This window comes from Sander lucioperca, chromosome 4 (assembly GCF_008315115.2).
Source record: "Sander lucioperca isolate FBNREF2018 chromosome 4, SLUC_FBN_1.2, whole genome shotgun sequence".
Classification (NCBI taxonomy): Eukaryota; Metazoa; Chordata; class Actinopteri; order Perciformes; family Percidae; genus Sander; species Sander lucioperca.
In genome coordinates this window covers 35,209,101-35,220,647 of record NC_050176.1, presented here as the reverse complement: position 1 = coordinate 35,220,647, position 11,547 = coordinate 35,209,101, and the positions used below count along the sequence as shown (strand labels likewise).

Here is an 11,547-nt window from a genome sequence, read left to right as displayed (position 1 = left end):
GAAAACAAATCTGGTATATCATATCAACATCTTAGCCTTTTTTGGCCTACTCTTTTTTTTTTTTTTTTTTTTTCACTCAACTAGTCCATTTGAAAATCTTTTTTTTCTTCTTTTTTTCCTGATAGTCTCCCAAGACCAGACGTGGAAGTGGTTCATTCTAATTACTAGTGCAGTGCCCGTTTGGAGCGTGTGCCTGTTTGGAACGGGCCGATTGCTTGGTTCCAAGTTGTTTCTTTCTCGACTTTATCGTGTAAATTCTCAGAAACGTGACAGAAAATTCAGTTAGAAAACACTTGGTTTTCAGTATTGCTGCTTGCAGTGGTATCGGGTGGCATACCCATTCGAAGTGTTCTCGAGAACCCCTCATCCGATTGTAAATGGACTGCATTTATATAGCGCCTTTCTACCTTACCGGACAAAGCGCTTTACAATTTGCCTCTCATTCACCCATTCACAGACACCGATGGTGGCGGAGCTGCCATGCAAGGCGCTGGCCCACTACGTGACATCCCTGTAGCCTTGCTCCTTCTCAGTCAGAAGTGACAAAGAGAGGTGACTGTGGCCGCCGCCAGAGACAAAGACCTCCCGCCATGGATGTATTAACCCTCCTGTTGTCCTCGGGTCAAATTTGACCCATTTTCAAAAAGTTTCTGTATCAGAAATTTGGGTTTCTTTCAACCAAATTGTCAAAAGAAATAACGTGGATGGTTCCATACAACATTCTTCACAAGTAAATTAAATGATCAGCTCACTACTTTAATTGAATTTGGGTGTTTTTAGTCAATTTTATAGCATTTGAAGAAAAAATGGATAAAAGAACGTCAGAAAAAGCTCTGAAGAAATCGACAAAAACATCGGAAAAAGGTGACTAAAACGTCAAAACATTTCCAAAACATCGGGAAAAGGGACAAAAAAGACGACCAAAACATTGAAAAAAGTTGACATTTTTACACAAAGCTAAGTTGCACAGTCGATGGGAAGACAACACAAGGGTTAAGAGAACACGCTCGTCGGACAATACTGGCGTCTTTTTTTCTACAGGAAGTCGCTAGATTTGTCGCTAAGTTGGCAACACTGCCCCGCCGCTGCTGTACAGAAGTTCGTACAACAGCGTGCTGCGTGTGCCGTCTTTTGCGCATGCGGGATCGTTTGGAAGACACACATACGAGTCCCCGATTCATAGTTAGATTCCACTTATATTTTGGCCTGGTTAAGTCTGGTTTGGTCATAACAATAGTTGTGGGTCTACATATTTATACATATTTTTTAAACATTTTTTCACTATATAATAATACAATTTAATGGGTTTTTTCTATTCATTTTGTTATTGGGGGAAAATAATGACATTTCTATGTGTAGCACATTAATAGATTATGTTATTTAATTAATATGATATTGAATACTATATGAATTTAAATAGTGGTACCAAATTTATATAAGTACCAATGAAAATATGAAGTATAAAAATAGCAACGGCACTATTGCCAACAATGGGGATGTAAAACATTCAGAACCCTGTCTTTTGGTTTGTCTTTTTCCCGTATTTTTTCCTTTTAATAATTCATTTTAAAGAGTAACAAGACTAAATCTGCTTTTGAGTTAGTAAATTACATGTACAGTTTAAATCGTGTTCCCTTTCTATAGTTTTCATTACAACAGAAGTTATTTTCTGTCCTGTCAACCCCCAAAGCCTGTGAAAAATCTATAATGTTTTGTGAGACACCACAACCCCGAATTCTATGGGTCCCCCCCAACAGCAGATGCATTTTTCTTTTGTGAAGTGGGCATGCTCAAGCTTAAACAGGATGTTGCTCCTAAGCGTATAGCTGTTGACCAGGTTATTAAGTGTAAGAGCCTCGTAAGATTCAATTATTTTGTGTGTGAAATTGACGCTAATCCTTTTGTTTAAGATAAGTCTATTTTGATTCTGCAGACCTATTTTCCTACCTAAAGTCTGTGCCCTCACTAATACCTGGATCAACAATTTCAATTCTGCAAGTAAATGTTGAGGCTCACCATTTGAACAGTTGAGATTCATTTAAGAGCAGCAGAGCTGTGTGCTGATTTCTACTGGCTTGATGATTAGTGAAGTGAAATGTGATGCAAGTGTTTTTGTCTTCCTGGTTTCCTTCAAAACGTATTAATCATAGCTTTAATCTTGATGTAGGTTATTTTAGTCGCCATGTGTCGCGAGTGTAGTTTTATAACAGACAGCAATAAGAGTGCCTCAGTGCGTAAACATGTGGCACAACATGAAATAGGTAAAGCGAGATCGCTTCAGCTGCAAAAACTGTCATTGTATTTGTCTCGGTTGTTTGTCATATGAGTGGAAGGACTGTGTGGTTGATGAAAAATCTAAATTTCATTTTATATTCAAGTGTACTTAAAAGGAGAACACTGAAAATGAAGATCACAAAACATTGCAAATATTTCTGTGTAAATATATTAATTAGTAATTGTGATATTAACTGGTTATATTAATAGAGAATCTAATAGCGGTGATGCACTTTTGCTTTTTTCCCTTCTTTTTCATTGTTTCATTGGATGTATTTCCTTGTCTGAGCTAAAAGTATCCTGTTAACATGTGTCACCCTCTACCAGCTGGGATAGCTTCATTTAAAATAATTAAATTGTTTTGGTGTGAACCATCCCACAGTATGATTCACTCTGGATTTACTGTTGTTTCATGCATCATTTAAACACATGATGAAGAGTGTGTGTGAGGAATGTACAGCTCGATGCTACTCTACTTCTCTTGAATAACAGATTTGACAGGGTTATGTCAATGTCTGTCCTGTCTTTTTCAACATATATACACTACCGGTCAATAGTTTGGGGTCACTTAGACATTTCCATTCCACTCCATTACAGACAGAATACCAGCTGAGATCAGTTGCATTGTTTTTTTAACCAGGGCAGCAGTTTTCAGATTACATTATGTGTTTACATAATTGCAAAAGGGTTCTTAACTGTTGTAGAAAGAAGTGGCTGATCTTTAATGCAATATCTACATTGCCCATTATCAGCAACCATTTATCCAATGTTCCAAAGGCACATTCTGTTTACTAATCTGATATCATTTTAAAAGGCTAACTGAGAAAACATTGGAGAATCCTTTTGCAATTATGTACGCACATACAGTAATGTAATCTGAAAACTGCTGCCCTGGTTAAAAAAACAATGCAACTGATCTCAGATGGTATTCTGTCTGTAATGGAGTGGAATGGAAATTTCTCAGTGAAACCAAACTATTGATCGGTACTGTATAATCTTGAGGAGTTTTGTCATTTCATTTTGAAAACTTCCTAATTGCAAACATATTTACATCATTTAAAATATACATATGTATTGACCGAATGTTCTGAGCAAACTTTTCATCTTCTCTGTCCTTCAATGCAGTTTTTTTTTTTTTTAGCAGGATTGTGTTAGAGGTTGACAATATTAAAGTCTGAATGGTAATGAAGTGTATTTATTTGGTGTTTTGAAAATATTTTTTTTTTTTTTTTTAAGAAAAAAACAACTCAGATTTAGGCACATCCGGTGGCTGGTGGATGTCATTTTACAAAGACAGAACTAGTGAGGCTATACTAGCTATGAAGGGTTAATTAAGGCCTCTTACAACAGGACCTTTAAACTAAAGCAGCTAAATGAAATTCAGCCATCATTCATTTTATTTAAAGTACACTTGTGCTTTTCCTATAGTGACATATCAAAATATCTTCTGTGAAAAAGGCCTATGGTTAAACCACAATTATGAGCTAACTAATATTCACCAGAAGTATTCAGATCCTTTACAGAAGTAGAAGTGGCAATACCACCATGTAAAAATACCATATTACAAGTAAAAATCCTGCATCCAAAATTGTACCGAAGTAGAATTACTATAGCAATGTGTACTAAAGTATCAAAAGTGAAATGACTCATGCAAAATGGCCACTTTCGAGTATTATACTGTATTAATGGGGTACTCAGTTGGTTGACGTGGAGCTAGTTTTGAATACTTTTTATTCTACAGTTACAGTTTAGTCTGTTATATACCAATGTATAAACTGATTTTGAAGACGAAAATCCTAATTTGAAAAGAAACTAGTAACTAACTACTATACACTACAACTATGTGTGGTGGAGTAAAAAGTGCAATATAGAATTGTAGTAAAGTAGAAGTATACAGTATAAAATGGAAGGTAAAGTACAAGTTCCATTGCAAAGTACATAGTTAAATTCCACTTATGGGCGGCTACTTGTGAGATTGCTTGGCTAACTATTTAGGCTTTAGATTAGTCAGGGTTTAGCTTTATGAGAAAACAAAACTATAATAATCGCCCAAACTTATAAAACAGTAATATATTTGTGAGACAATATCTATTAATGCATCTATACTTTATGTGACTGTCAGCTTGAGGATGAAATAATGTAGAAGATTTAGGAGAGAAAATAAGTTTAAAAATCTACACTTAAAAAGAAAAAAAAAACATGGGAATTTGGGGGATTTAGCGACCTGGGGGAGTTTTTACAGTCTGAAATTGAAACTTTGACACAGTTGGTATTTTACAGACTAATTCCAGTATTTTAAAATGTATTATATTTAAATATCACTACCTTTAGGCCAACAAAAATAAGATTTTAGTACCAGAATTCTATATTTTTTAGCAATGTGGAGGAATATTAAAAAAATCCAAATTCCTTTTTTGAGCATGGTCAAAATATGACTTCAGTATTTCTAAAAAAAAAAAAAAAAAGTAAAAAGAAAAGAAAAAAAACTAGCCCCTCATCAGGGGGAGTTTGTGCCTGTGTGTTTACTATTCATTGGTCTGACCAGTGCCTGTGGGACTCGCCTCTCCCGCCGGCAGGCGTTGGAGTATAAAACGAGTGCTTTTTCGTATGACACAGCATCTTTGTGTATAAGCTCAGCAGGCGCGGCTAGAGCTAGCTAGCTTATATCCTCTGTCTGAACACTTTACCACTTGACGCCTGCTGGGTTTGCTGTTTATCATACAGGGTGTGCGATTTGCGATTTCGCTGTGTGGTTAATTTCCTGAATCAGAAATATGTCGCTAAACGCAACCGGAGAAGACTCCACAGACGCAAAGAGTGCCAGTGGACAACAGTGAGTCACGGTTTGTTTGACGGTAACGTTAGTTAGCTAGTTAGCGATCTTTATCTAATGTTAGGAGCTCATTGTTGTCCTCTGCAAGTTAGCAGGCAGTGATGGAGGAAGCGGTTTTTTATCATTAATATCCCAAACTACTTTCTGCCTAGTTAATAATAACATTATAGTTCACCCGCTAGGTTAGTTATTATTAGCTGTTTGTAAGTCTAAACTGTTTAAGCAGTGTGTTATAATCATGTTATATTTAGCACTAATGCAGGCCTGTAACTCACACTTGAAATGATTTCTCCCCAACTGTTATTAGCGCTTTCTTTGTCGCGCATCACTTGTACCGTGTTGTTATCTTACATTTAAATGATAGACTTATGGTTTTGCTGTCCCTCAGGTCAGAGTCGTCTTTGTCTGCTTCTGCCCCAATGGACGTGGACGCCAAGCCCAGCGGCCACAGCTTCAGATACAGTCTGAATTTCCCCAGCATCGGCCAGTGCATCATCATCAACAACAAGAACTTCGACAGAAGAACAGGTGTTTATTCTGTTCTTTTTGGGGGGCTGGGGTCAGTTTATTTTCAGATTACACGTATTTAAATTGAAACTGCTATACATGTTAATACTGTAAAAAACAAACAACAAAAAATTGATACAGAACCAGGTTTAAAATTAATCTCGTGTTTTACTTAGTGCTGTAACGCTTGAACAGAAATATATGTTAATAATGTAAAGTAAAACATATTTACCTGCTTTTCTTTACTCTATATCATTGTAATTTAAATAGTAAATACCCTCTGGTTTTTAGTCTGAAAAAATAACTCTTAGGTTCTCACGATAGGCACAAGTATAAAATTTAACAAATGACAAGTTGCCATTTGTTAAATTTTATACTCTAAATTATTATCAAAATAATAGATTTTAATAGTTACAAGGTAATAAAAATAATTACTTGTAGTCCCTGTTTGATTTATTGATTCGCTCTTGATGTTGGGTTCAGGGTTATTTTTGCAGAATTCTACAAAGAGCCACACTGGCATTTAATAATATGCCATTTTGAAATGCTTAGTTAATCTAGACTAAACTGACAGGTTAGCCCAAAGTTAGAGCTTAGCTGGCTGTAGAGGTGCCTGTGTCCCTGTCGAGTTCCCAGTTGGTGTACACAAGCTTCTCTGCTTGGTCCCTCACTTATGGTAGGCTAATTTGTTGCGAGGACATCCATGTCAGATAGCCGCAGAAGGGGACTCCTACCTAGGATATTACTTGTGAAACTGCCTATAATTGTGAGGTAAAGCCACTTCTGTAAAGGTGGTGGATCATCACATGCGTGTTTGTCTGTCCTTCTGCATCATAGCTGTTGTGCAACATGTTGTATACAATGGACTAATGATATGTGGCCTGGAGTTGTACAGTTCTCCGTGTACAACAACGCAGGTAAATCATCTCGCAATCCCACCTTCATGAGATGAAGGATGTGCTCAGGGACACAATTTACTCTTGCTGTGTGGACCCCATTTAACTGCATCCTATGTCAGTTAATTAGATGTCCAAGTTAGCTTTGTGGCAGTACTTGGAAAACAAGCAGGTAGTTGTCCTGATCCTCTTGTGTATGCATCATTGCATATAAGACAATTTGATAACTCCTAGTGCAGTGTACTGTCAATGGGGCCTCAGGAAGTTCAAGTACACATGACTTGCAGTATGATTTGTCATGCATCACATCCCATTGTTTGATTAGTTCCTCTTCCAAGTTTGATGTGGACTGTGATCTGTATATGTGAACAGTTACTCTGTATATTAATGTAATGGCCCAGTCACTTGGATATTGTGGTAGTCTTGCTTTAGCGTGGCAGGATACAGTAAGATGGCCATTACAGCTATATGTATTATATGTGTCCTTTGGGTGTTAATAATCACTTTGTGAAGCATGACCATGTCTGCCCCTAAAATGATCTATAAAGGGAATGTTTTCCAGTGCTTGCTTCTCTTTGGATATAAAGGCCTGATGGCTACAATAGTTGGAGATAATGTATGCATGTTTGAGTTGACCTTAGTCCTTGCCTACTCTTTAGTAGCATTGTGCAATGTTAGGTTGAAAAGCTGAAGAGCAGTATATGGTATCATTGAAAGAGTCTCTATTATCTGTCTGAGTAGACCTTGGATAGCAACACACACGAATACAGCTTTAGTCTGCTCGGCATTAGAGTTATTGTATAATGGTTTCTCATTTTGCTGTCAGGCTTGTGTTTGACAAACCCGTCAAGCAGGTAAAACTGAGTACACATGACTGCTTGGTCAACATTGCTCCACAAGAAGTACAGTACATCATATGAGTGGGGTAAACATCAGTGGTTAAGCCTATTTAACCAAGAAAAGATTCCTGTTATGGGCAAGCTAGTTGTGGTCCACTGTCTCACTCTTACAAACAGAACTAACAAACTAGAGAGGTGTTTAAACCTAATACAGACAGACAGTGGCCGGGTGGCTAGACTATGTAGTCTGACAGCACACAACATGGCTGTGCCCACACAACTTTGTAAAAAAATGTAGAAATGTTAGGCCGTAAGTAAAAGTCAGATCAATACTCTGTTAAAGATGCATTAAAAACTGTAGGAAAGAGAAAACTTACCTTGGTAAAGTAGGTCTGAGTTGAATAGTGTTCACGATGCTAAGAGAAGTAAAAAGTAATAGAGAATTTTAATTGAATTAATTTAAAGATTAAATAGAACAACATTTAATTGCAATGAATTATACAAAATCAAGATTTGGAGATCGTTTGTATTAAACTACCCTTTTCACAGCAGACATTTTGAGTTGTCATAGTAGGAAAAGCACAGGTGTTAATGACATTAACTGTTATATTCAAATGTCCCAATCAGCCATGACAGTGTGACAGCAAATGCTATTCAGCCATCAATCATTTCATTATTTACACCTGTCTAGGGGTTTTCACTTTTTCTGGCTGATTAGGTTAAAGATATGTGGAGCTTATGTGAGCTAACCAGACGTCATGTACTAATAAGAAAAGGTGCACTCTAAAAAACAAACAACCCTGTGTACCGCCGGCATCTAATGAAACAATAAAACCATTGGCTTGTCATGACTGAATGCAAATGGAAACAGTTTTGTAGCGTCTAGCATGGCCTTTTGAAATCACCTTTCAATACACTGCCTGTGCTTATGAAATGTTGGTTCCTTAAAAACATGTTTTTGTAATAGTGTTTTCATTGTGTGTAAGTAACAAGATACCCTTTGCTTTGTTTTTTAAAGGCATGAATCAACGTAATGGTACAGATGTAGATGCAGGCAACGCGATGAAAGTGTTTGGGAAGTTGGGTTATAAAGTGAAGGTTTACAATGACCAGTCAGTCGAGCAGATGAATCAGGTTTTAACTTCTGGTAAGTTTGAGGCAGAACTCATACAAAATGTGTACACACACACACACACACACTCTTTTCACCTTCTGTCTTTTATATCATCTCATACAAAAATAAATAAAATACTATACATGTCTTTTAATTCAGTGTCAAAGGAAGATCACAGCTGCTATGCCTCATTCGTCTGTGTCCTGTTGAGTCATGGAGATGAGGGCGTGTTCTTTGGTACGGATGGATCAGTAGAGCTTAAGAGTCTGACATCACTTTTTCGAGGTGATCGCTGCAAATCCCTGGTGGGAAAGCCCAAACTCTTCTTCATTCAGGTATATAAGAGTTTCTTGTTTTTTCATTCTGCACTAACTTACCATTGGGCTTTGCTAAAATGTCTAAACCAGTCTTTGTTTTGTTTGTGTGCACATTGAGTAGGCTTGCAGAGGCACTGATCTGGATGCAGGCATTGAAGCAGACAGTGCAGAAGATGGCATTAAGATCCCTGTGGAAGCTGACTTCCTCTATGCCTTCTCCACAGCCCCAGGTTAATACTCATACACACAAACACAGGTCTTTTTGTGTACTTATTGTTCCCTTTTATGTATTGTATTTAGTGTTCTATCACTCATCTGTCTACAGGCTACTACTCATGGAGGAACACTATGACCGGGTCCTGGTTCATGCAGTCACTCTGTGACATGATCAGCAAATATGGAAAAGAAGTGGAGCTCCAGCACATCATGACACGAGTGAACCACAAGGTGGCAGTAGAGTTTGAGTCTGTCTCCAATTCACCAGGCTTTCATGCAAAGAAACAAATTCCTTGCATTGTATCAATGCTGACCAAAGAGATGTATTTTTCTCCTTGATGTCCTCTTTACATCAGAGGACTTCAGCCTGCGTCTGCAGAAGAAAGCCTGAGGATGTGTATGATGTGGTGTTTGTCAATTAGTTTACTATCTGACTGAATATCTCTTTAAACCTCAGCTTACATATTTCTGGGAGATGCAAAGTCACATTTTACAAGCTTGGCATTATAAGGTTCTTTCTGTGTGGGGTACAGTTCTGAGACATAAGGCATTCCATTTTTTAGCCCTGCAGGAAAACAATTTAGTATTTGTTTTTTTAACATTTTACCTAAAGTTGTGGGTTTTTTTGGACAATGTCGGTATAAAATAAAATTGAACAATCATTAATCTAAAGCTAATGTAATTGACCTTGTAATTCCAAGCTCACAATTTTGTTCCAGTGAATGGCTATTTTCTGTTTAAACTTTACACATTTCAGGGAAACATTGGGAGCCAGTTTGATAGGAAGTTTGATCTTCTATATTTGTTAAAACCATAGATGGGCTTCCTGCCCTCCAGCATCAACATTTTTATGAGTCAGCAGTTTATTTTATTTTGAGTGTCTAAGCAAGTTGATAGTCTGTTTCAAAGGAATCATGTGTGTCATTTCTGTTCCTGTATTTTGCTTTTCTTTACCGCCTTTTTTTCCCCACTGAGTCAGTGTAGTGATGTCTGACATGAAGGTTGCACAACCAAAAATAATGAATAATTCACTAAATTGGTACCTGATTAGTTGTGTGAAGCCTAAATGAATGCTGCACTTGCACTCAGATACATTAAAGCATAATGTGTAGCAAATTCAGGAACATCAATTAAGCTATCTCGTGTTCTGTTGGTTTTTAAAGCTCAGAATTCAATTTTTAGTGTATTTAATTTTCTCATTATGGACTTGTTTGAATGGACAGTTGCCTGTGAATGTCAATTTAGTCAGTGTCAGGCTTCATAGCATGCATAAGCCAGCCCACTTGCACAATGCTTTAATTTGAGGCATATGTTCATACTTGAACACAAGGTTTACATTTCATGTTAGGCAGTAGCTCATGTGTTTGTGTTTTTTAAAGACAAAATGGCGAATAGAATGCCTTTTCACATTGCTTTGATAGTTACAGTCAATAACTTGGAAACATGTCCAATGGACTGTTGTGGAACTGTGAGTCAAACCTTTATACGTATCAACATTGTGTGATTTATAACAGACAAAGCTAAATTTGATTGTGTACTGATCCAGGTGCTGGTCATTTGAGTAAATACTTCAATATTTACAGCAATAAAATCATCTTTGCTGTTAAAAAAATATGTCACCGTGGTTTGACAATCCAGTTTTTAAGTCATATCAGAATACTACACTTTGCTATGAATGTCACTTTTTGGCTATTTTGTAAGCAGTGATACTGTGAGGTTGGTGTAATCTTTTTTCTGAAAAAAAGTAAAAACCACTTTTCATTTAATGTGTTGTGTTACTGATTTTGTTTTTGGCTCTTAAAGTAGTGACTATCATCAACATTCCCAGATATATTACTAAAGTTAAAAGTTCTCATTTTCCCATCAAGGCTTGCCAGTGTTGTTAACCTCTACAAACACATTAAAGGGTATACTTATGCACACTGTCAACTGTAAACAGACAGGATTACATCAGATTTGGCATGCGTTGAGGTGAGAAGAACTGGGCCACCAGATCCTGAGGCCTTGGGCCAAATAAAACTGGGCCTTAGATTCCTTCACAGCCAACACAGACGCACTTAAACGCACCTAAACTAGCTCTCACAAACAACAAGCCACTTAGTACCTGTGGTACAGTACCTGTCACTGTTGACACTTACAGTATACAACACCTACACACCAACCATATACACCTCTAAATTAGAAGTTGATTTAACAAATTGCACCTTAATATTATATTATTGATATAGGCTGCTAGTATACAAGCATAACATGCACTTGTTTTTTTTTCTTCATTTTTGTTAATGTTAAGATCATAGGCTTGGGAAAAACTCTGTACGATACGCAATCAAAAGTAAATCATTCCTTGCTGGCATGATTATATTAACTTTATTGTATGATTGTTGTTTGCATACATTTTCAGATTTAACTATCTAAATTGTGGGATTTTTGCAAACAAAAATGAAAACTTACTTTTATTAATGATTTGATAGTTCATCGACTATTCGATTAATCCACACATCGTTGCAGCTCTACAATCAAGTGTCCCGGATTGATTTGTAAACATTTATTA

At 36.9% G+C, this 11,547-nt stretch overlaps 1 protein-coding gene across 1 annotated transcript; it reads left to right on the top strand.

Annotated features, from left to right (window-relative positions):
* Nucleotides 1–4,839: 4,839 nt before the first annotated feature.
* On the top strand, nucleotides 4,840–10,762 carry casp3a (caspase 3, apoptosis-related cysteine peptidase a). Its single transcript, XM_031277024.2, has 6 exons — nucleotides 4,840–5,107; nucleotides 5,496–5,635; nucleotides 8,368–8,496; nucleotides 8,623–8,798; nucleotides 8,902–9,010; nucleotides 9,106–10,762. The coding sequence occupies exons 1-6, from the start codon at nucleotides 5,049–5,051 to the stop codon at nucleotides 9,333–9,335; spliced, it is 843 nt and encodes a 280-aa protein (XP_031132884.1). The 5' UTR covers nucleotides 4,840–5,048; the 3' UTR covers nucleotides 9,336–10,762.
* The last annotated feature ends 785 nt before the right edge of the window (nucleotides 10,763–11,547 follow it).